The sequence below is a fragment of the Physella acuta genome, unplaced genomic scaffold, assembly GCF_028476545.2.
Source record: "Physella acuta isolate Inbredline_101_S28 unplaced genomic scaffold, ASM2847654v3 ptg000063l, whole genome shotgun sequence".
In the NCBI taxonomy this organism is placed as follows: Eukaryota; Metazoa; Mollusca; class Gastropoda; family Physidae; genus Physella; species Physella acuta.
Genome location: NW_026731583.1, coordinates 479,335 through 505,004, shown reverse-complemented (window position 1 = coordinate 505,004; position 25,670 = coordinate 479,335). Strand labels below are relative to the sequence as shown.

The following is a 25,670-nucleotide window of genomic DNA, read 5'->3' as shown; positions in this document are numbered from 1 at the left end:
TTTTTTAAATTAGATTTTAGTTTCATTAGCTATAAGAAAATAAAATATAGATCTTCTTAAGAATTTGTCATTTTCAAAATTGTTTTGTCCTGGAAAATTATGCAGAGGTTCTTTGTCCACTATGGGGTTTGACCAGAGGTGCTTTGTTCACAATGGGGTTTGACCAGAGGTGCTTTGCTCCAAGTGGGGGGTTTGACAAGAGAAGCTTTGTGCAATAGATGCTTAGTCAACATGTGGTTTTCACATGAGTAACAAAAAAGTGCTCAGTATTGAAATTTTTATTTTTATATGACAAGTTTCCTTTTAGTTGCCAAAATTTTTTTTTAAAAAGTTCTTTGCATTCAAGAAATAAAAATCACCAACTGCTTGTTTTCAGCCACAGGTCTACTAGATGTATTATTTAACAGAAAATTAACATAAGTAGGGCAGCATGTCCTTTTCTTAAATTAAGGCTGTAGATCTATTAGCAAGCATGTTAACTGTACATCTTATTCGGTAAGAGGCTGTTTAAAGCTAATCATAGCTGATGTTTTCTTTCTGCGAATGTTGAAACATCTTGTCAAGTGTTTGTTTTGAGGTGAGAGTGAAAGGGTTGCTGCTGAATAGCCAAATTAACTGCCTGACAGTCCTAGTGAAGTAGAGTCCACTTGTTTCATTGACAAATGAAGGAATAACAATGGTCAGTACTATGCTCAGCTGCTTTTACTTTCTCTTATATGAGTCAGGTAGGGCCTACTCATCAGAGCTTGGTGGACAGGGATGGTTAACAGACACGAACCCAGGAATCGAATTCAAGACTTATTTTAGCTGTCAAATGCTCTACTGTCATTTATCTATATGAAATAGTCAAGTTATAGGCTTTTGAAAAATTCAAAGTAGATAAAGTTCCACTTCCGGTTATAGGAGTCCACTTGTTTCATAAACCTGTAAAAATGAAGTGATAAGAATGGTCAATACAATGCCCAGCTTGTTTTACTTACTCTTATGAGTCAGGTAGGGCCCACTCATCAGAGCTGGGTGGACAGGGACGGTTAACGGACACGAACTCAGGAATCAAATTCAAGACTTATTTTAGCTGTCATATGCTCTACTGTCAGAGGATGCCATGCCGTTGGTAGCCTAGGTCTGGTCTGGTAGCTTTATTTTTGTGGAATGGTCATTTCCTTGACCACTGAGACTGACCTGGTAGTGGCTGCTGATAATGAAAAATTATAAATTACACTTTTAATAGGTAATTCTAAATTAAGCTTTTGGTTTAATATAACTTTTCTTGAACTGTATTCGTATAAGATTATAAGGTCTATTGTATTCGAGTGAGTATTTGGTATTACGGTATGGATCTATAGATGGTGAATGCAGAGAGTTTATTTAATATTATTAAAATTGTGTGCAGTGCTATTAAAACAAATTTTTATTTAGAATATTGTTATAAAAACAGTATTGTTAGGGGTTGTTGTTTTATTTTACTAAAATTTGTAATAAAAGTGATAACAATTTTTAGAAAATTTTATCGCTGAAAATGTAACAAACATGGCAGAAATATGTCAAGTGGTAAAGCCAATACTTTTATTTAATTTATATATATTTTGGCAAAGTTTTGAGTACAACATTAATACAACAATGGGGAGTTTCTGCACAGCCAATTAATGCATGTTTTACGAAAGTGAAACCACTGATTAAAATATTCAATAGAAATTAATGTAGTCTTATTCGCAAAACTTCTCTGCATCTACAACTTTTATCGATTTTAAAAATATTAATTGTTGGAAATTGCTTCAAGCTAAATTTCGTTTTATTTCGTTCGCTATGACGCAAACTAAAAAAAACCAAAAAACGTTTTTTAATCCATATCAACAATAATAAAAGGAATCCAATCCATCTCGTCAAACTCAGCTGTCTTCTTGATTGGTTAGCTCTCAGCAAACGTTATTTTCATAAGAAATCGAGTCTATAAAATCACATAACCGATAAGTTAACAAATGCTAGGTTGAATTTTAATCAGTATAGATCTATTTTATATCTGCTTGATAATTTAAGATTTATATTGGTAGAAAATCCAAACGGGTGTAGAACGAAATGTAGATCAATATATATATTTTTTTTAATGGCTGAAAAATTGTATTTTAAATATCGATACCTAATGGAATCGGTCATCCAGCTTTCAAAAGTTCCGGTATGTTCATCATCTAAACTGTTCAAAATCCAACAATAATTAGAATCTAGATCTAGATCTAGTCTAGTAAATAATTACAATTTGTATTCATGCTATAGATCTAGATCTTAATCTAGATCTAGTATAAACTCCACATTTGAGGTTTTAGCCTTGAATGGCCTTGATCTAAATCAATTTGAATATTGAATAATAAATGTAAAATATATTGTTTGCCTTGCTTGGCACTTGGTGATCTCTCTTTTTCTTGTGTAAGGCTAAGTCACGTGTACGTCAAGGACTAGATCTAGTCAAGGAGTCATCAAGTGTTCTGCTGTATGTGTTAATTTTAGTTAAGTATTACTGTTAAGTGTTATAATTTTAATATTTATAAAGTAAAAGATTAAGGAATTAAAGATGATCTAATCTGTATTATATTCAACGAGCCGGCCCGCGGCATAACATACGCCGCTATTTAGTTGTTTCTAATTTTCAATAATTCATAATTTGTGAATTCGACAGTACCAACGCTGACACTGAAAATATTTCTTTAAAACACTATAAGTAGCTCGTTAAGGACCATAACCCCCCTCCCCCCCCCCCCCTACGTTTAAAATCGTTGGCTCTGCTTGTAAACATTTAGAGTGAACACAGCTCACTAAAACCATGTAGGGGTGGGGAGGTAGATTATATTGGTATTAACTTTTATTAAGTATTAGTTTTTCTCACTAAATCTAGAATTTACGCAATTATCAATTTAAACATGACCACTGAATAATAGACATCCATATTTAATCCATTAGGCACTAACTTTGAAGTTTTTAGTTCGTTTTAAACTAAATTAGTTAATTTAATATTTATTGTCAATCACTGCCATGTCCAACACATCTCTCCATGACACCTCTTCTTAAGCTTGAAGCTAAAGAAAACCACAAATAAGGTTAGACTTTTAAAGTGACCATGCATAAGAGTTCCTCACTAGTGATCACCAAATAGCGGTCATGTGGTTTTTAAAAAATAAAAATAAATTGGTTGTGATACTGACGCCGGTCTTATAAAAAAACAGCTCACAACATTTGATTTCTTTTTTCATAGACTGATAAAACTAATAATGCTTTACGTTCTCGCTCATTTCTGTACCTACACTGTTGATATTTTTTAAATTCTATTAATTTTAATGAAACCAACTTTAGAATTTAGCCTCCGTTCTCCAAACCAAATTTTAAAATGCTTTTCTGGCATATCTAACCCTGCCACTTATGGTTTGTTGTTATGACACGGAAATCCCGCCATTTTGCGCGTGGTAAACATTTTTAAATGTAATTAGTTGAAGGCCTCTGGAATTTGGCCGAAAAATCGCCGGAAATCAAACGTCCGGTCCGGGCGCCATATTGTTGTTAGCAACCGACCACGCCTCCAAGTTAGCGAGAAATACTATTAATTATTATTGGTAATCTATCGTTTTAGGTAGATCTTCGTAAAATCGCCCCCGGCTAGTATTACTAGTAGTAATGTACGAAAAAGTTACCTCATTGTCAAGGTAATCTATCGTTTTGGGTACGTAAAATCGCCCGCTGCTATTAATGTACGAAAACGTTACCTCATTGTCAAGGCTTTAATAAAAGTGTATTGTCATATGTTTGTGTCAAATATTATAGATGAATGAATAAAAAACCTAAATCAATGGCTAAGTATATCAATATAGGCCAGAAATTAACTTTAAACAGCAGTGCCTGAGAGCAAGATTTGCTATATAAACAGCAGCCATTTGTAAAATAGAGTGGCTTCCCCCTGAATCTCGCGCTATAAGCTTATAAAAATAAAACTTAAACAAGATGGCTGCTATAGCTGCTATAGGAAATGAGCATGGTAGCATCTGTTGGAAACATCGCTAGTCTTCATTTATTACGGAAAAGTTTTAATTAAATTGTTTAAAAACAAGTACATAAATGAAACAAGGAAACATTTTTGTATTTTAAAAAACATAAATCCTCCTCAAAATGTGAAATAATTATTAAAATTTAAGGAGTCACCTGTTTTTCACTTTACAAGTCGCGGGCAATTTTACGTACCTAAAACGATAATCTTATTATTATTATCTATCTTTATCTAGATGTCTAACTTATCCAGAATAATTAATTTTTTAGAATCTAGATTCTAATCTAATACTAGCTAGTAGTATATTTAATCTTGGAATCTTAGTATTGCTCGCTAACCTGGAAGCTGGAATGGTTGCTAACAACAATATGGCGTCCACCAGATATTTTACTTTCTATGATTTTTTTGTCTTAGTTTCAGTGACTTTCTTCTCAAAATTACTTTTTAAATGTTTACCTTGAGCAAACTGGCAGATTTTCATGTTATAAAAACAAACTATAGGTGGCAGGGCTCAGTGGCATTGCTAGGTCTGGTGTTACCCTGTGCGGCACCTCATGGTGTCACCCCCACTCCACCACAGAATATATATATATATATATATATATATATATATATATATATATATTATATATATTAATGTCTGCATATGCCTATATTAGTATATATAGTTGTATTTGTGTCACCCCTCCCATTTCGCCTAATGGCTTAAATTTGTGCGCACTTTATATCAACACAATTATTAATTCATGTAGAAAAAGCATTGTTTTCAATGTAAATTATTAGATTTTGGTGTCACCCCAACCCCGGTAGTTGATTGACTTACTAGGTATTTGAAATATTCAACAAAACCTTTTTTCCTCTGTAATTTTTGTGATAGTTTTAACATGTTCACAGATAATAGTAAAAATGTTTATCCATAGTCAGTTGTTAATACAGGTGGATTAGCTTAAGTTAATGATTAATTAACTGGCAAAATGCGCATTTCTTTTATATATTTTGCAATTTTTTGCCATAGTGTCACGGAGGGGTCCGCACCCCCCTCCCCTCGCGAAGCCTCTGGCAGGGCTATATCTATATATATAATTCTCTTCTGGGATCAGTTAGAAAACAAGCTGCAAGCGCGCCTTTGCAGTCCCCTCTCTTCCTCTCTATCACTATCACTACCACCCCCACCCCACCCCCACATGATCTGGTGAGCGGTGTTCACTCTGTTTACATTTTACAATCATAGAGACGGGTTTGTTGACGGCTAGTTTGAAACGATTTTAAACTTAGAGGAGGTAACTAAGAGGAGGCTGCTTTCATGTGGGGGGGGGGGTTAGTGTTTTTTAAGCAAATATTTTCAATGGCAGCATTGGTACTGTCGAATTCACAAATTATAAATGACTGAAAAGTAGAAAAAAAAACAACTAAATAGCGGCGTATGATACGCAGTGGGTCGGCTCGTATACCAATAAAGCATTTGAAAATTCGGTTTGAAGAATGAAAGCTAAATTTAAAAGTTGGTTTCATTAAAGTCAATAGAACTTTTACAATATAAATGGACTAGGTACAAAAATGAACGAATGTGAAGCATTTTAAGGTTTGTCAGTCTGTGAAAAAAAGAAATAAAATATTTTGAGCTGTTTTTTTTTTAATAAGACCCGCGCCAAAATCACAACCAATTTTTTTTTAAATTTTAAAAACCACTTGACCCCTATTTCCTAAATGGCTAGGGATTGTTTTGTTGTTTCATTTTTGGTCAAAAAGGTAAAGTGGCTTTCTCAGATTAGTCTTCTTCTTTGTTCTTAATTTTTAGTGTTGGAAGGGATCGGGCCTTATCTGCCAGAGGGTTTGCACTCGAAACTCAGATGAATAAATTTTCGCAAAATACTGTTATTATTTTAATGTTAGGTTAGATAAATTGAATTTCATTCATGTAGTACCTGAAATAAATATGACTTCCTGGTTTTGAATTTTAAACTAATGAATAATAGTACAACTTTTTAAATTATAAATATGAAATATTAATGGTTCTGCGGATATTAAATCTAGCATAAATTTTGTGTTACTGAAAGTGTATATTTTTACACTTCCAGTGGCGTAGCAAGGTCGGGTACAAATGAATACATTTTCGCAAAATACTATTATTTTAATGTTAGGTTAGATAAATTGAATTTCATTCATGTAGTACCTGAAATAAATATGACTTCCTGGTTTTGAATTTTAAACTAATGAATAATAGTACAACTTTTCAAATTATAAATATGAAATATTAATTGTTCTGCGGATATTAAATCTAGCATAAATTTTGTGTTACTGAAAATATATTTTTACACTGTTCCAGTGGCGTAGCAAGGTTGGGTGTCACCTGGTGCAGCACTTAATGGTGTCACCCCCACCCCCGTAAAAAAAATTATATCTATAATATAAGCGGGCTTGTAGTGTGTCAGTTCTTCCTTCTGTCATCGCTATAGCTTTTGGAACCATAAAAGTAAACATCACACCAAGCAATGTGTTTCAGTGCACCACAATGTCTTATTATAGGTAATAGAGTAGGGTGTGTTTATATAATGATGTAAAGTTATTTTATAAAAGCCACTGTGTTTACTCTTTGGCATAACGTCAAGAAAATTAAAAAGGATCCATGTCAAATATCATTTTCGTTTATATTCCTAGAAAAAGTGGATACATTTTAATGACGTAATAACAGTAGGGTAGAAAAATGATAAAAAAAATGTGAATGCAAATCTACGGCGTCCTAGAAGGAATTAGTGTTGCAATAATATAATTAGCAAAATGTGAATGCAAATTATGCGGATGTGTAAGAGGAAATATTGTTAGAAAATTATAATTAGCATGGTTTGATAAAAGGTAATCTTTTATTTATTTACTACTTATAATTTTGAATTAACTATTCCGCACTATTATAGACGCTTCATTGGGTGCGCAATGGTTTTAGTTATGAAACTCTATTGTAAATTTTTAAAATTTAAAGTACCGGAAAAAAAATGCGTGAATTGATAAAGTGATATATAGTAGGTAAAACACGGATATTTTAAATATTGCCTATTATTTATTGTATATTATTTATTATTATTCTATCTTTCGGTTTGCGGACAAGCTGGGGGTTTTATAGGAGAGGTGTAGCGAGGGGTAGCATATGTCCCCGGGTGCCGACCTTAGGGGGCGCCAAAGTGGGTTAGAAAAAATTTGTGGGGTGGGGGGGGGTGGTGTACAGAAATCAAAAGTTTTAGGGCGTGGGTGCATTTAGTACAAATCGAAAGTTAGAGCGGGGGGAATTTCAAATCAAAAGTGGTGCAAATCGAAAGTCTGGGGGAGGGGGGGGGGGGTTGCTAATCGAAAGTTAAAGGAGTTAGGGTGGAAATTGAAATTTTGAGGGGAGGGGGTGTAAATCGTCAGTTTGAGGGAGGGTCAAATCAAAAGTTTGTCCCCGGGCGCCGGAAAGGGTTGCTACGCATTTGATTTATAGTCATTCAACTGTGTCAGACGCGTCCACCGGCGCTCGGAAAGGGCGCGATTGGGCGCTACAGGCTAGACTGTGAGCAATATGCCTTTATGATTGCACCATTTAAATTGTGGTTATGTTATGAGTGTTGTGTTTGTTTTTTCGTTTGTGTTTTTTTTTTTTTTTGCGTTCGTTTGTGTTGTGTTTAGTTTTGTTCTGTTCCCAAGTTGGTACATTTAAAAAAGATTTACCGTGGCGGAGCACGGGATGCAGCTAGAATAAATATGTGTGTATATACATTTACTAGGAATACTGCCTAGCTTTGCTTAGGTTTTCAAAAAACTTTTGATAATTTGAATTATTAATTATTTGGTGATTGGCTGTTATGTCGCCTAAGTTATAAAAGTAATTTCATGTTACGCAATCACTGGAGGAGTATTCGCACACTTATTACTCGAAAGGTTTTTAATACTGCAAAGGCTTTCTAAACAGTATAAATCAAATATTATATTAAATTAACTTTTGCAATTAAATTTTACAAATTCATTAGAATACATAACTTAATTTATAAAAAAAATCCATTTAAACGAATGCTGAACTTTGTGATTTTTATTTTTTCTTTGGAATAACAAAAGCAGTATTTAAAAATTATTACTTTAAAAAGTTATTTCCCCTGTACATATACCAAATGATGTAGTCTTTGTTACTTTTTCACAAACAATTGTTTATGACTGGTCAGTTTTGACTACTTTGCAGAATTCTCCCGGATATGGCGAGTTTTTTCTGACACCCCTAGGTGTTTTTCTACTATCACACAAATATCATGGGTGGGGGGGGTCACAAGTTTTTTTTTCGTAACATAACTCACATAAGGCGCCGGTCAGTCAAGGTCATTTTTGTTTTGACCCTCTCTTTGTGGACTTTGCGGCCAACCGGTACCGGCCCCCGTATTCTATGGCCTGCCAAATTTGAAGCGCCTATGGCGCTGGGAAGTGCCCTATCGTGCACTCGACCAATATGTATATATTTTGCAATTTTTTGCCTTGGTGTCTACCCCCCCTAAATTGTGTCACCCGGTGCGGTCCTCACCCCCTGTCACCCCCCCCCCCCCCCCCCATCGCTACGCCACTGCACTATTCTGTCTTTCCATGTGAATGACAAGAATGCTCTAACATCATATCTAATAGGAAAATACAAATCAAGTAAAAATAAAAGTAAAATAAACAGTGTGTGAATCGATTTAATGGCAGCAAATGCAAAATAATTAAAAAGCGATAGAATATTGGGATTAGAATCAGTAATATAATTAGTGCTAAGATTAGGACTAATTATCAAGTATGCAATATTACTCAGAATTGCTATCAAAAACTATTTTTGTATTACTGAATATGTATTATTAAAGAAATATTCGGAGAGAAAATCCATTGATGAAAAACCAAGTGAAAATTATCTTATATTTTTATAATTAGGCCTACTAGCATAGAACAGTATTCTGACATTTTCAGGTGTACTGTGGTGACGGCTGTGCCATAGAACTGGGAACTAAGATACAGAGGGTTGGAGTTACAAGCAAGAGTTGTTTAACAAACATGGAGAATAATGAAGGTGATAATTAGCAACTTCATTTAGTGCATTTATCTCCTAGTCCTTATCGGTGATGTAGTTTGTGTTCATGTCCACTGTTGTATCAGCATCATCATTTGTTACACTGTATCCGTTAGTATCCACTAAATCAATCACCAATGTATCCACTAAATCAGGCATCACTGTGTCAACTGTATCCGTTAGTCACCATTGTGTCCACTGAAATATGTAATGTTAAAGAAATATTTGTTGTTAGATTTTTGGAGAGATAATTCATTGATGAAAAATCATTTAATTCAAGTAAAATAAATTATTTAAATAATTAGCAATTTCATTTAGTACATATATCTTCTAGTCCTTATTATTGATGTAGTTGATTTTCATGTCCACTGTTGAATAAGTCAGTCACATGTCAACTGTATCAGCCCTCACTGTTTCCACTGTATAAGTTAGTCATCACTGTATCAGTTAGTCATCAATGTGTCTACTATATCACTGTGTCCAGTGTATTAGTCATCACTGTATTAGTTAGTCATCACTGTGTCCACTGTATGAGTTAGTTATAACTATGTTGGCTGTATCAACAGATATCAGTGTTACTATTTTATTCTATAAAGTTGTCTTTAAATTGTATGAAAACAAATAAATAAAATTGTTTTACAGATATCTATCCATGTCAACATTGCAGTATGGCTTTTTCAAAACTTTCTTATTTGAAAGCACATTTGCAATACAAACATGGTCAAGATAGAGTTGTCAATAGGAGTCTGGATGCCATTGACAATACAAGTGAACTTTCTTCCCATGCATCAAACTTTTATCAACACCATTTAATATGTATAAAAGAAAAGCCTCACAAATGTGACAACTGTGGTAAATGTTTTCTGAACCATGCTACATTAAGAAAACATCTTAGAGCTCATACAGGAGAAAAGCCTTATAATTGTGGCAAATGTGGTAAATGTTTTACAACATTTTCACATTTAAAGAGACACTTAAGAATTCATACTGGAGAAAAACCTTACAAGTGTGACATATGTGGTAAATGTTTCACTCAGGATTCTAGTTTACGAATCCACCAAAGAATTCATACTGGAGAAAAACCTTATAAGTGTGAAAAATGTGGTAAGTGTTTTAAAGAAAGTGGTTCTTTAATAACACACAATAGATCTCATTCAGGAGAAAAGCCATACAAGTGTATGAAATGTGGTAAATGTTTCATTGATGATGGCCAGTTAAGGCAGCACTTTAAAACTCATACAGGAGAAAAGCCTTACAAGTGTGACAAATGTGGTAAATGTTTCTCAAGGGATGGGAATTTTAAGAGACACTATAGAATCCATACAGGAGAAAAGCCGTACAAGTGTGCTGAATGTGGGAAGAGTTTCATAGAAGGGACAAGTTTAAAGATACACCTTAGCAGTCATACTATCAAAAAATCCTACCAGTGTGACGAATGTGGTCAATGTTTTTTAAAGCTGAGCCACTTAAAGAAACACTTTATAATTCATACAGAAGACAAGCCTTACATGTGTGAGAAATGTGGTAAATTTTTTCACAAGCTTCAGGATTTACATACACACAGTTCTAGAATTCATAGTAGAACAAAACCTTATAAATGTGACAAATGTGATAGAAGTTTCACACTGCTTTGTGATTTACAAAAACACCTTGTAATCCATACAGGGGAAAATCCTCACAAGTGTGACAAATGTGATAAATGTTATTTGAAGGTTAGCTCCTTGAAAAAACATCAAGTAGCTCATACAATAGAAAGACCTCTTAAGAAGTGTGACAAATGTGGTAGATGTTTCAAACAGCTTCGTGATTTACAGATACACCTTAGTGTTCACACAGGAGAAAAACCTCATAAGTGTAACAAATGTGGTAAATGTTTCAGACTTTATGTTAATTTAAAGAGACACAATATAATTCATACAGGAAAAAAACCATATATGTGTGATCACTGTGGTAATTGTTTCACCCAGCTTTGCATTTTAACGAGGCACTTTAGAGTTCATACAGGAGAAAAGCCTTACATGTGTAACAGTTGTGGTAAATCCTTTAAACAGAATGCACATTTGATAAGCCATCACAGAATTCATACAGGAGAAAAACCTTACGTGTGTAAGAAATGTGGTAAATGTTTCAGTCAAAGTTATTTTTTAAAGTGCCATTTTAGAATTCATTCAGGAGAAAAACCTTACATGTGTAAGAAATGTGGTATATTTTTGAGACAACGTAGCCACTTAAGAAGACACCTTAAAACTCATACAGGTCTCACATTTACAGAACCACCTTAAAAAAACCATTCCACACTTGGAAAATTTGGCACTTTTTTTTTTTAAGTTTTACCAATCACAGAATGACCTTGAAATTAAAGTGTGATAATGTGTTACAGCAAGTTATAGATTACAGAGACCATCATAAACAAAATCAATCCACTTTAGAAAATTTGGTAATGGTGTTTTGAAGCTTTGCCAATTAAAAAAGGACTTTAAAATTCAAGCTAGATCAGTTTTTTTTAACTGTGATAAATGTGGTAAATATTTTGCAGAAATTCATGGATTACAGAGACATCTTAGAATTCATATAGAAGAAAAGACATATAAGTGTAAGAAATGTGGTAAATGTTTTACAGAGTTTAGGATTTTGAAGATACACCATACAGTTCATATAGGAGAAAAACCTTTTATTTTTCTCATATTTTGCAAATTAAAATCCCAAAAGTTCTAAAATGAGTAAAGCTCATTTGAAAAAGTATATGGAAAAGGTTTTAACATTGAAGCTGAATGGAAACAGAAAAGTAACAGGTACTCTCAGAGGCTTTGACCCTTTTATGAATCTTGTTGTTGATGATGCTATTGAAGAAACAAAATCAGGAGAAAAGAGAAACATTGGAATGGTGGTCATTCATGGTAACAGTGTTGTACTGTTAGAGTCTCAAGAAAGAATCTAATCAGTTCATCTATTTCACCATTAACTTCATTTGTATAAATGTTCATCATCATCTCAACATGTATGGTTCAAATGTTTCATCCTTTATGCTGTATTGTGTATATATCTAACATAAAACAGCCTCTTCTGTTTGATCATGTATGAGAGGTTTCTTTGTAAATTTTTGTTGTTACCAATTTCTTTTTTAAAAATTAAAAAATATCTGTTTAAAAAAAAGGGAAAAAAACCTTACATGTGTGACAAGTGTGGAAAATGTTTTCCAGCACATTATGGATTACAGATACACCTTAAAACTCATACAGAAGAAAAGCCTTACAAGTGTGATGATTGTCAGCTCCCTGATTTACAGAGCCAACATAAATCCATAAAGGAGAAAAAGCTTACATGTGTAATAAAAATGTGGTATATGTTTTTGAAGGAGTAATGGATTACAAAGACACTTTAGAATTTAGAATTCATACTGGGGAAAAGCCTTACATGTGTAGGAAATGTGGTAAATTTTTGAGAGTGTGTGGTCAATTTAGGAGACACCTTAGAATTCATACTGGAGAAAAATTTAATATTTGATAAGTGTGGTAAAGTTTCAGACAATAGAATTCACACTTTAATACATATGGTAAATGTTTCCTTTGAAGTATTGTGTTACAAAACCATCTTAGAATTCATACAGGAGAAAAGCCTTACAAATGTGGTAATTGTTAAATATTTTGCACTAAGAGTTGTCTGAAAGAAACAGTTTTAACCATCAAAGAAAAAATGAGATTGGTCCTTCTACATTTTTTTGAGATGTGTGACACTTTTAGTTTCATTGAACAGCACTGTTAATTGGATGGCCTGTTTTTGTTAATTATTTTGTTAAAATTTGAATTCTTGTTATAGAAATTTGAGTTCGTGTTATCTGTTACCATTAAATATTTAAATATCAAGGTCTTTCTTTGATATTTTTTTTATTAATAGATCCAGCTTGTCTTTACTTACAACATCTGACCAATTTTCATCACATTTATAGGATTTTAGATCAAGGCAGAAGGGTAATTAACTTGTATCATTTTAATTAGAGGTGATGGATGGCGCCAACTTTGGTCATTGTTGATGAGGTTTTAAAACAAGCCAGAAGGGTAATTAAATTGTATGATATATGAGGAGATGGGTGGCACCTTTCCTTTAGTGCCAACAAAATGTCATCTTGCTTTCTCGATGATATAAGATTTAAATAAACTCCTCTAGATAACACCACCTAGAAGGTTGTCATACAGGTGCAGTAGAGGAGTACACGAGATGACACCAATTAGTCAAAAAGAAACTTACTGTCTATATTCAAAGCACTTGTTGCATATTTATTCCTTTAAATTAGATTTTGGTTTCCTTAGCTATAATTTAGTATAAAAAAATAATAAGAATATACTTAAAAATTTGTCATTTTCAAAATTGTTTCTGTCCTGGAAAATTTATGTGTACATAACTTTTTCATGCTTTAATCAGAGGTGCTTTGTTCACTTTGGGGGTTTGACCAGAGCTGCTTTGTTTGAAAGATGCTTAGTAACATGAATTTTACATGAATAACTATAAAGTGCTTAGTATTTAAAATAACACTAGATCTATAATTAATTGCCAGAAGTGAAATTTAAAATAGTACTTTGCATTCAAGAAATATAAGTCACCACCTGCTTGTTTTCAGCCTACATAAAGTGACCTGCAAGGCCTACTAGATTTATTATTTAACAGAAAATTAACATAAGTAGGGTAGCATGTCCTTTACTTAAATTAAGGCTGTAGATCTATTAGCAAGCATGTTACTAATGTTAGCTGTACATATAATTTGGCAGTATAATGAGTTCATAATAAAGGGTAGGAACAATAGACTCTGCCAGTGACAATGTCGTGAATGAACTGTCTGCTAATCATAGCTGATGTTTTCTTAATGTGAATGTTAAAGAATCTTGTTAATTAAGTGATAATAAAGAATCTTGTTAAGTGTTCGTTTCAGAGTGGGGGTGAAGGGATTGCTGCTGTATAGCCAAGTTAAGTACCCATTTGAGCCTGACAGTCCATGGGGCAGGTGAAGTAGAGTCCACATGTTTGAGTGACCTGTACATATAAAGGGTAGCATGGTCAGCACTTTACTCAGTTACTTTTACTTTCTCTAACATCAGAGCTGTGTGGACTCAAAGACGTTCAATTGACACGAACCCAGGATTCAAATTGAAGAATTTTATGTCACATGCTCTATTGTCTGAGGATGCCATGTCGTTGGTAGCCTAGGTCTGGTCTGGTAGCTTGATGTCTTTATGTTTGTGAAATGGTCATTTCCTTGACCACTGAGACTGTCGTGGTAGGGTGTGGGGAAATGGCGAGGCGGGAAAATGCTAGAAGGGCGCGAAAACGGTCGGTCACGTGACTTTTTGTCTCGCATTTTACCACAACCCGATACTTACGCTGGGTGGTGTTGAAATGCGAAGATTTCTGCGAAAAATTTACCTCACCCGATTTTCAGCGGTATTTGGTCCAGACTTCAAAGACGTTTGGTTTACATTGTTAAAACTTCCTATTTTTCCGTCGCTAGATATACTGATAATTTGTCAACACCCCCATATTTTGTGTCGACTTAGAATACCACCTTGTTCGAAACCGACGGAAATACCGCCGACGATAGATCAACTTGTCTTTTGTGTGGAACGCCGAGGCCGCCTGATTTACCGTCTTTGAAGATCACCGTGCCCGGATCCGCTGTCGCCGCAAACATATTTTCTATTGTTGCATAGAAATTTTGTATTATAGCCGCCGCCTACGATTTTTTTTCTAGCTTTTTTTTACCATATAGATCTAGGTCTAAATATAATCACAAGGTTGGATGTACTATGTGTGAAAGATGGTTTCACGAGGTGTGTTTGAGTAGCGCTAGGACTGTTTCAGAAGATTTTGTTTGTAATAAAAATTACTTAATAAAAAAAATTTGCAATTTTTGGAATTGTTTATACTTTTACACTTTTTGCAAGTACAAAAATCCATAAATACATGTCGCAGAATATCTCTCCTGCTTACAAGATTATACCAATCCACAATGACACAGCTCACGTTTGTTTAAACATTAGCGGGCTAGATTTTTAAAATTAATGTCGACTGAGACGGGTTTTCCTCTCGCTAACGAGAGCGGGCGATGACAGTAGCACAGCAACGATGTTAGGATTTTTAAATTCATAGATATAGATCTATCTATCTTCTTAGTTTCTATCAATCTATATAATAAAATCTAGATAAAAAATAACAACATACAACACTCGTGTTAAAGGGTATGCTTGTTTATTTTAAAACAAAAAAAAACAAAAAAAAATAATAATTTAAATAAATAAAGATTAAAAAAAACTTTTTTCCCAAAAAGTGTCTCGCAATTTACCCTTAATTCCGCAGGTATGTCTCGCATTATCTTCTCGCATTTTCCCGCCTCGCCATTTCGCTTTTCGCGTCTCGCAATCTCCCAACACCCGTCGTGGTAGTGTCTGGTGATAATTAAAAATTATAAATTACACTTTCAATTGGTAATTCTAAATTGAGCTTTTGGTTTAATAAAACAAAATTTTTACATACAAAAAATAAGTTAAGCTAATCTCATCCATCGTCTACTAACATTAATCCCAACCCAGTACACGAAATCAAAAGCCTATCCACAACAATAACTTAATATCCAAAACCGAACAGGTGAACTCTAATAGTCCCGCAACACACACCGCAAAATGCAACAAGAACAGTAAACACATTACTGAAACTAAGTGTCACATTATGTACCCTAAATATCACATTTTAACAACTCATTGAAAGTAGATCTATAGCCCACTTCTTGGCTTACTAATCGGCGCCTAGCTTTTAGTCACAACGTCTGTCCACTTCAGCGCCTGTACATCCACATCTGCTATTTGTGTTATTCCTGGTGCAAATAGACTATAGACCGTCAACCACACTACAGATGTATCTTAATTCTCAAATGTAGCCATTGCTTGAGTTGTCAGGCTCAATTCAACCCTTTTAAGATCAGTCTAGAAACGTAGGGAAAGTGTTTAAGTAAAGTGTGCCCCGTAGATACGATTTTGCTTATCTTTGATATGTCACTACTATCAGGAGGTAAACTGCCGCTTTCTTGCCTTTCATCTGATCTAGAAAATATTCCAAAAGCATCTTGTACAGATGCATATATTTTTTTGTGAATTGCGTTACAAACTCTACGCAACTATGTGTAGGGGGGGGGGGGGGGGGGCTAAAACTAATACAAATTACTTTAAAAAACAACATAAATTCCATGGTTCAGCCTGGTTTTTTAACGGAATTATTTAAGTCTTGATCAGTGTGTGCATAATATGGTGTTGTGTTGACTAATAATGTATTTAAGATTTAATTGGTTTTAATTTTTCTAATAGGTATTGGTAGCCAATATTATTTTAAATATGTCGGATTTTTAGCTATTTAGTTATTTCTTTGCGTTGTCACTAATATCGTTCAACGTTTTTACCAGTAAATATTTTATAAATTATTTTGTCCAAACAAGTATAACATTAAAAGGCCTATAATTTATAGGACCATAATTCATGTGAAACTGGTATCCACGGCTAGTAGATCTATAGACGGTGAATGCAGCCATGAATAGTCTCACAGTTCATCAAATATTTTTAAAATCGTGTGCGGTGTTATTAAAATAAAAGTAGTTATAAAAAATTATTGGGGGGGGGGGTATTCTTGCTTGACTTTATTGATGTTTGGATGTATTTGGCATCTTTAATATATTCGGTAAATAAATTTAGAAAATAAAAGCGAAAAGCAATTTTTTTTTATTGTATCACTTAAATTGTAACAAACGTGTCAGAAATATGTCATGTGGTTAAGCAAATACTTTTATTCAATTTATATATATTTTCGGCAAAGTTTTGAGTACAAAATTACTACATTGCGGGGGGTTCCTGTACAGCCAATCATAGGCGTAGCAAGGGGGGGGGGGTGCGGACCGCACCGGGTGACACCATTTAAGGGGGGGGGGGGGTGACATCAAGGCAAAAATAGCAAAATATATATAGAAAAAAACGATCATCACAGTTAAATAAATGATTAGTTAGAGTTAGAAAGTCTTCTAATTAAGAGCAAAATTGACAAATCATGACACCATGACGTAAACCTGCTAAAGATATAGAAAACTATACTACATCCAGCTGTATTTATAACCGACTATAAATGAACATCGTTATTATTATCTTTGGACAGTTTAAAGCTATCACTGGGACACACCAACTAAACGTTGCAAAATTTGCCTGAGGAAAAAGATTTTCTTTAGAATTGTAATAACTAATACCTCAACAATCCACGTCTGGGGTGGGGTAGGGGTGGGGATGACACCAAATTTAATAAGTTATTACAAATACAATGATTTTTACACTTGAAATTGAATTAATAAATGTTAGAGTTCGGCCCCTAAATTCTTTTTTCTAGATGGATTTATATAATGTTTGCACACATTGACGACTTTCGACAAAAAATTAGGGGGGGGGGGTGACACCAAATACATTGGAAATTTTTAAATCTTTATATAATTCGATTAAGCAAATTATTATACAACAGCCTACATGTATGTGTGTATGCTTCTGTGTGTAAAAGTGTGTAAAGGAAGGCGACTGACACCAGAAGAACAATAGTTGTACATTTGTTTGTGCTTAAGTAGTTGATTTGTTATCTATGATGTGTGATATCTTTAATGTGTAATTTTTCTAATCATATTAAGAGTTGTGTGAAATGTGGCTAAAATCAAAGTGTTAATCCATTGAAAATAAATTGAGTTTTAAAAAATTGAGAGACGAAAATTGATAGTGGAAACCATAAGCTATATAATAATCATTAAAAAAGTTTTAAAAACCCACGTTTTCTGATTGAACTAAAAAGTAGAAAATAATTGCTATACATCACAATAATGCAAGCGATCACTCTACTATAAGCGATGAAAAACGTGGGGCGCCGAAGTAAAAGTTATATTACTATTGATTAGATAATACTATTGACTTTTATTAGAGAGCTTGTAGAGAGTCAACAGTATTAGAAACTGTAAGAAAATCACGGCGCCCCACGTTTATATATATATATATATATATAGATATGCCTATATAGATGTTTTTCGGTGGGGGGGGGGGTGACACCATTATTTAGATACAGCAACGGGTGACACCCGACCTAGCGACGCTACTGCAGCCCATTAATGCGTACCTTACGAAAGTTAAAAACGCTGCTTGTATGATGAAATAAATGCTTGATGAAAATAAATAGAAATATAATCTTATTCGCAAAAACATGTTTAAGAACTCTGCATTTACAACTTTTATAACATCGATTCTAAAAATATTAATTTTCGGAAATTGTTTCAAGCTTAGATTTTTTTTAAAGTTATTTTTATTTCGGTCGCTATGACGCAAAATCGAAAAAAAAAACAATTAAAAACAAAACGTTATTTTATCCAAGTCAACAATTATTAAATGGAATCCAATCCATCTTGTCGAACTTTCTGCCTTCTTAATTGGCTACCTCTCAGCAAACAAGAAATTTAAAAGAAATCGAGTCTATAAAATCCCATAATCGATTAATTAACGAATGCTAATTTGAATATCAATCAGTATATTTTATATTTGATAATTTAAGATTTATGTTGGTAGAAAATCCAAAAGGGTGGACAACGAAATGTAATATATTAAAAAAAATTTTTTAATGCAAAATTTTATATTTAAATATCGATACCTCACGAAATCGGTCATCCAGCTTCAAAGGCTCCGGTACATTCATCAATTCAAGTCCTGAAAAGTTATCGCGCTTCTGAGCTGTTCAAAATCTAGTAATAATTACAATTTGTAATCATGCTATAGATATAGATCTAGATTCTCTAGTTACCTAGTATCGTTAGGTCCTAGAAAAGACTTATATTAGATTCTAGATCTAAATCTAGATCTAGGACCTAGATTCTAGGTGCGTAAAATCGGCCGAGGCTAGTAATGTGGGAAAAAGTTGGTACCGTAATCTATTTAAATCTATCGTTTTAAGTAGATCTACGTAAAATCGCCCGCGGCTAGTAATGTACAAAAAAGTTAACTCATTGTCAAGGCTTTAATAGAAGCATATTGTGATATATTTATGTCAAATATTATAGATAAATGAATAATAAACTTAAATCAATGGCTAAATATATCAATATAGGCAAGAAATTATCTTTAAACAGCAGTGTTTGCGAGCAGGATTTGCTATATAAAAAGCGCCATCTGTAAGTTAGAGTGTCTTCCCCTAAATCTTGCGCTATAAGTTTACAATAAAAAGAAATAACAAGATGGCTGCTATAGTAAATGAGCATGGTTGCATCGGTTGGAAACATAGCTAGTCTTCATTTACTACTGAAAAGTTTTAATTCAATTGTTTAAAAACAGGTACATAAATGAAACAAGGGAACATTTTTGTATTTTTCAAAACATAAATCCTCATCAAAATGTGAAATAATTATTAAAATTTAAGGAGTCACCTGTTTTTCACATTACTAGTTGCGGGCGATTTTACGTACCTAAAACGATAGATTACCAAAAAGTTGCCTCATTGTTAAGGCTTTAATAGAAGTATATTATGATATATTTCTGTCAAATATGTGTGTTTTTATAAGTTTTTGCACAAGGAAGACTTTCCCGATATTAAAACTTTTGCATCAAAGTTCTGTTCAAATTTTGGAACACTTGTGTGAACAAACATTTTCAGGATTGAAATATGTGAAGAACAACTTGAGAACAAACTTGGACCTTGAGTGTGTTGTCGGCCCCAACACTTAATATTTCTATATAAATTATATTTCGTTGGGGGTGGGGACGTGCGGTAGACGTTGTTCGGGGAAAGGGGGGAGTGGGCACCATCACTGAAGAGATGCCTCGAAGAAACTCTGGCCCCCGAAGTAATATTTGCTAGTTAATGCGGCTCTCGGGCTGAAAGTTTGGAGACCCCTGACCTAGTGAATAAAATATGGATGTGCATTATTCAGTGGTCATGTTTAAATTGAAAACAGAGTGAATTTTAGATTTATCGAGTATATCTACTAGTATTAGATCTAGTCTAGATTCTAGGTCTAGTAACTAGACTCTTCTAGTCTAGTGCAAGTCCTACATTCAAGTTGACACTAAACTACACTTTTTAGGTCTTTAGGATAAGTACTAGATTCTACTACTTTTGCCTACTACTGTACTAGACTCTAGCATACATACATTTGAACTACAGATTTAATTGGAAAAAAATTATATAGAAAAACAAAAAAGAGTGATCTATGACATTATTACAAACACCTTTTTGATTCCTAGATCTAGCTCAAGGGTTAAATTGTTAATTCAATGTCTAAATGACTAAATGTTGAATAATTAAGAGTTTATATTTTAGTAGCACGACTTACTACAGTTTTAATTAAATTATTTCCTATTTTAATGTATTTTTAATGTATTTTTAATTGCTAAGTAGATTCTGTTTCTATAATAGGTAATAAATTGTCTGTCAACTGAAAGCAGACCTTAAGTAACATCTGAACCCATAAAATGGCTAGGGATAGTTGTGTTGTTATGTGTTTAGTCAAAAAGGAAATGTGGCACTCTCACATGAATAAAAACTTTGATAATCTTGCAATATGTTACTGTCTTAAAAAAGCGATAGAATATTGGGATTAGAATCAGTAATACAATTAGTGTTAAGATTAGGACTAGGTGTTTCTTTTATTGTTCATGTTGAGGTTAAAGTTATGATTAGGGTTAAAGATATTCAATCTAGTTCGAGCTTCTATTCTGATAAAAGTTTCATTGGCGGTAGCAGTTTAGCTTAAGAAGAAGGTGCAGGTTTAAGTGAAGAGTAAAAAAAAATTCATCAGACTAGCATCCATTGTATTTTTCTTTAATGCTTATTATCAAGTCTGCAATATTACTCATATTTCCTATCAAAAACTTTTTTTTAATATGTAATATTAAAGAAATATTTATTGTTAAGGGTTGGAGAGAAAATCCAATACCAAGTAAAATTAATTATTTTTATATTTCTTATAATTGCTAGTATAGAACAGTATTCTGACCTACTATAGTGACAGCTGTGCCAGAGAACTGGGAACTTGGAGGGTTGGAGTTGTGAGCAAGAATCGTTTAACAAACATGGAGAATAATGAAGGTGGTAATTAGCAATTTTGTTTAGTACATATATCTCCTAATCCCTATTGCTGTCTTAATAGATTTTCATGTCCACTGTTGTATCAGTCATCACTTTGTCCGCTGTATCAGATAGTAGCCACAGTGTCCACTGTATTAGTTGGCCACCACTGTGTCCACTGAAATATGTAATAGTAAAGAAATATTTATTGCCAGATTTTAGAAAGATAATTCATTTATGAGAATTGATTATTTGTATAAAATAAATAGCTATATCATTTAGTATATACTTCTCCTAGTTCTTATTATTTATGTAGTTAATTTTCATGTTGTATAAGTTAGTCACATGTCCACTGTATCAGTCATCACTGTGTCCACTGTATCAGTTAGTTATTACTGTGTCCACTATATCGGTCACCAGTCTCCACTCTATCAGTTAGTTATAACTATGTTGGCTGTATCAATAGATATCAGTGTTACTATTTTATTCTATAAAAATGTCTTAAAATTGTATGAAAACAAATAAATAAAATTGTTTTACAGATATCTATCCATGTCAACATTGCAGTATGGCTTTTTCAAAAGATTCTTTTTTGAAAGCACATATGCAATACAAACATGGTCAAGATAGAGCTGTCAATAGGAGTCTGGATGCCATTGATAATACAAGTCAACTTTTTTCCCAGACATCAAACTTTTATCAACACCATATCATGTGTATAAAAGAAAAGCTTCACAAATGTGACCAGTGTAATAAATGTTTTCTGAACCATGCTACATTAAGAAAACATCTTAGAACTCATACAAGAGAAAAGCCTTATAATTGTGGCAAATGTGGTAAATGTTTTACAACATTTTCAAATTTAAAGAGACACTTAAGAATTCATACAGGAGAAAAACCTTACAAGTGTGACAAATGTGGTAAATGTTTCACTCAGGGTTCTAGTTTACGAATCCACCAAAGAATTCATACTGGAGAAAAACCTTATAAGTGTGAAAAATGCGGTAAGTGTTTTAAAGAAAGTGGTTCTTTAATAATACACAATAGATCTCATTCAGGAGAAAAGCCGTATAAGTGTATGGAATGTGGTAAATGTTTCATTTATGGTGTCCAGTTAAAGCAACACTTTAAAAGTCATACAGGAGAAAAGCCTTACAAGTGTAACAAATGTGGTAGAAGCTTCACAATGGTTGGCAATTTAAATATACACTATAGAATCCATACAGGAGAAAAGCCTAACAAGTGTGACAAATGTGGTAAATGTTTCACAACTGTTGGGAATTTTAAGAGACACTATAGGATCCATACAGGAGAAAAGCCTTACAAGTGTGCTGAATGTGGGAAGAGTTTCATAGAAGGGACAAGTTTAAAGATACACCTTAGCAGTCATACTAGCCAAAAATCCTACCAGTGTGATGAATGTGGTCAATGTTTTTTAAAGCTGAGCCACTTAAAGAAACACTTTATAATTCATACAGAAGACAAGCCTTACATGTGTGAGAAATGTGGTAAATTTTTTCACAAGCTTCGGGATTTACAGAGACACAGTTCTAGAATTCATAGTAGAACAAAACCTTATAAATGTGACAAATGTGATAGAAGTTTCACACTGCTTTGTGATTTACAAAAACACCTTGTAATTCATACAGGGGAAAATCCTCACAAGTGTGACAAATGTGATAAATGTTATTTGAAGGTTAGCTCCTTGAAAAAACACCAAGTAGCTCATACAATAGAAAGACCTCTTAAAAAGTGTGACAAATGTGGTAGATGTTTCAAACAGCTTCGTGATTTACAGATACACCTTAGTGTTCACACAGGAGAAAAGCCTCATAAGTGTAACAAATGTGGTAAATGTTTCAGACTTTATGTTAATTTAAAGAGACACAATATAATTCATACAGGAAAAAAACCATATATGTGTGATCAATGTGGTAATTGTTTCACCCAGCTTTGCATTTTAACAAGGCACCTTAGAGTTCATACAGGAGAAAAGCCTTACATGTGTAACAATTGTGGTAAATCCTTTAAACAGAATGCACGTTTGATAAGCCATCACAGAATTCATACAGGAGAAAAACCTTACATGTGTAAGAAATGTGGTAAATGTTTCAGTCAAAGTTATTTATTAAAGTGCCATTTTAGAATTCATTCAGGAGAAAAACCTTACATGTGTAAGAAATGTGGTATATTTTTGAGACAACGTAGCCACTTAAGAAGACACCTTAAAACTCATACAGGTCTCACATTTACAGAACTACCTTAAAAAAACCATTTCACACTAGGAAAATTTGGCACATTTTTTTAAAAAGTTTTACCAATCACAGAATGACCTTGAAATTAAAGTGGGATAATGTGTTACAGCAAGTTATAGATTACAGAGACCATCATAAACAAAATCAATCCACTTTAGAAAAATTTGGTAATGGTGTTTTGAAGCTTTGCCAATTAAAAAAGGACTTTAAAATTCAAGCTAGATAAGGTTTTTATAAATGTGGTAAATATTTTGCAGAAATTCATGGATTATAGAGACATCTTAGAATTCATATAGAAGAAAAGACATATAAGTGTAAGAAATGTGGTAAATGTTTTACAGAGTTTAGGGTATTGAAGATACACCATACAGTTCATATAGGAGAAAAACCTTTTATTTTTCTCATATTTCGCAAATTAAAATCCCAAAAGTTCTAAAATGAGTAAAGCTCATCCACCAGAGTTGAAAAAGTATATGGAAAAGGTTTTAACATTGAAGCTGAATGGTAACAGAAAAGTATCAGGTACTATCAGAGGCGTTGACCCTTTTATGAATCTTGTTGTTGTTGATGTTTGAAGAAAGAAAATCAGGAGAGAAGAGAAACATTGGAATGGTGGTCATTTGTAGTAACAGTCTTAAACTGTTGGAGTCTCAAGAAAGAATCTAATCAGTTCATCTATTTCACCATTAACTTCATTTGTATAAATGTTCATCATCATCTCAACATGTATGGTTCAAATGTTTCATCCTTTATGCTGTATTGTGTATATATCAAACATAAAACAGCCTCTTCTGTTGGATCATGTATGAGGTTTCTTTTGTAAATTTTTGTTGTTATCAATTTTGTTTTTAAAAAAATAAAAAAATATCTGTTTAAAAACAAAGGAGAAAAACCTTACATGTGTGACAAGTGTGGAAAATGTTTTCCAGCACATTATGGATTACAGATACACCTTAAAACTCATACAGAAGAAAAGCCTTACAAGTGTAATGATTGTGGTCAATATTTCACACAGCTCCTTGATTTACAGAGCCACCATACAATCCATACAGGAGAAAAGCCTTACAAGTGTAAAAAAAAATGTGGTAAATGTTTAAGAGCCAGTAATGGATTACAAAGACACATTAGAATTCATACTGGGGAAAAGCCTTACATGTGTAGGAAATGTGGTAAATTTTTGAGAGAGTGTGGTCAATTTAGGAGACACCTTAGAATTCATACTGGAGAAAAACCTAATGTTTGGTAAGTGTGTTCAGACCATAGAATTCACACTTTAATACATATGGTAAATGTTTCCTTTGAAGTATTGTGTTACAAAACCATCTTAGATTTCATACAGGAGAAAAGCCTTATAAATGTGGTAATTGTTAAATATTTTGCACTAAGAGTTGTCTGAAAGAAACAGTTTTAACCATCAAAGAAAAAATGAGATTGGTCCTTCTACATTTTTTGAGATGTGTGACACTTTTAGTTTCATTGAACAGCACTGTTAATTGGATGGCCTGTTTTTGTTAATTATTTTGTTAAAATTTGAATTCTTGTTATAGAAATTTGAGTTCGTGTTATCTGTTACCATTAAATATTTAAATATCAAGGTCTTTCTTTGATATTTTTTTTATTAATAGATCCAGCTTGTCTTTACTTATAACATCTGACCAATTTTCCTCACATTTATAGGATTTTAGATCAAGGCAGAAGGGTAATTAACTTGTATGATTTTAATTAGAGGTGATGGATGGCGCCAACTTTGGTCATTGTTGATGAGGTTTTAAATCAAGCCAGAAGGGTAATTAAATTGTATGATATATGAGCAGAGGCGTATCCAGGTTTTCGTTGTAGGGGGAGCGAAAAAAGCAAAAAAAGGCTCCGAATTTTTAACACGTTCTATATACGTGTAATATATATATATATATATATATATATATATATATATATATATATAATTACTAGCTGTATGTCATTACTTCGCTATGATGTAAAATAAATTGAAAGTAGCACTCTAAAGAAATAAAAAAAAAACACACAATGTAGACCGACAAAACAAAAATTCTATCAATCTACTCTAAACAAAATAAAATATATACACACACTACAACCAAAAACAATGAACGTAACACAATCTGTTTTGTAATTCTTGTAAAAAAAATTTCTTACATAATAATTCCTGGGAAATTATTTAAGACAAGTGAAATAGGGGAAATAATCACTCTCTTAATATAAATATGTATAT

At 33.1% G+C, this 25,670-nt stretch overlaps 3 protein-coding genes and 1 pseudogene across 3 annotated transcripts; all 4 read left to right on the top strand.

Moving 5' to 3' along the window:
- The first annotated feature begins 2,151 nt into the window (after positions 1-2,151).
- LOC131949772 (zinc finger protein 420-like) lies at positions 2,152-11,734 on the top strand. The gene is made up of 3 exons (XM_059311723.1): positions 2,152-2,173; positions 8,981-9,080; positions 9,723-11,734. The coding sequence occupies exons 2-3, from the start codon at positions 9,065-9,067 to the stop codon at positions 11,360-11,362; spliced, it is 1,656 nt and encodes a 551-aa protein (XP_059167706.1). The 5' UTR covers positions 2,152-2,173; positions 8,981-9,064; the 3' UTR covers positions 11,363-11,734.
- A 62-nt stretch (positions 11,735-11,796) lies between these two features.
- LOC131950521 (putative small nuclear ribonucleoprotein G) lies at positions 11,797-12,584 on the top strand. Its single transcript, XM_059312716.1, has 2 exons — positions 11,797-11,977; positions 12,436-12,584. Exons 1-2 carry the CDS (start codon positions 11,797-11,799, stop codon positions 12,582-12,584), a joined length of 330 nt encoding a protein of 109 aa, XP_059168699.1.
- Positions 12,585-18,810: 6,226 nt separating this feature from the next.
- LOC131950510 (zinc finger protein 160) lies at positions 18,811-23,451 on the top strand. The gene is made up of 3 exons (XM_059312705.1): positions 18,811-18,886; positions 21,096-21,206; positions 21,728-23,451. The coding sequence occupies exons 2-3, from the start codon at positions 21,191-21,193 to the stop codon at positions 23,449-23,451; spliced, it is 1,740 nt and encodes a 579-aa protein (XP_059168688.1). The 5' UTR covers positions 18,811-18,886; positions 21,096-21,190.
- Positions 23,452-23,729: 278 nt separating this feature from the next.
- Positions 23,730-24,192, top strand: LOC131949869 (small nuclear ribonucleoprotein G-like; annotated as a pseudogene).
- The last annotated feature ends 1,478 nt before the right edge of the window (positions 24,193-25,670 follow it).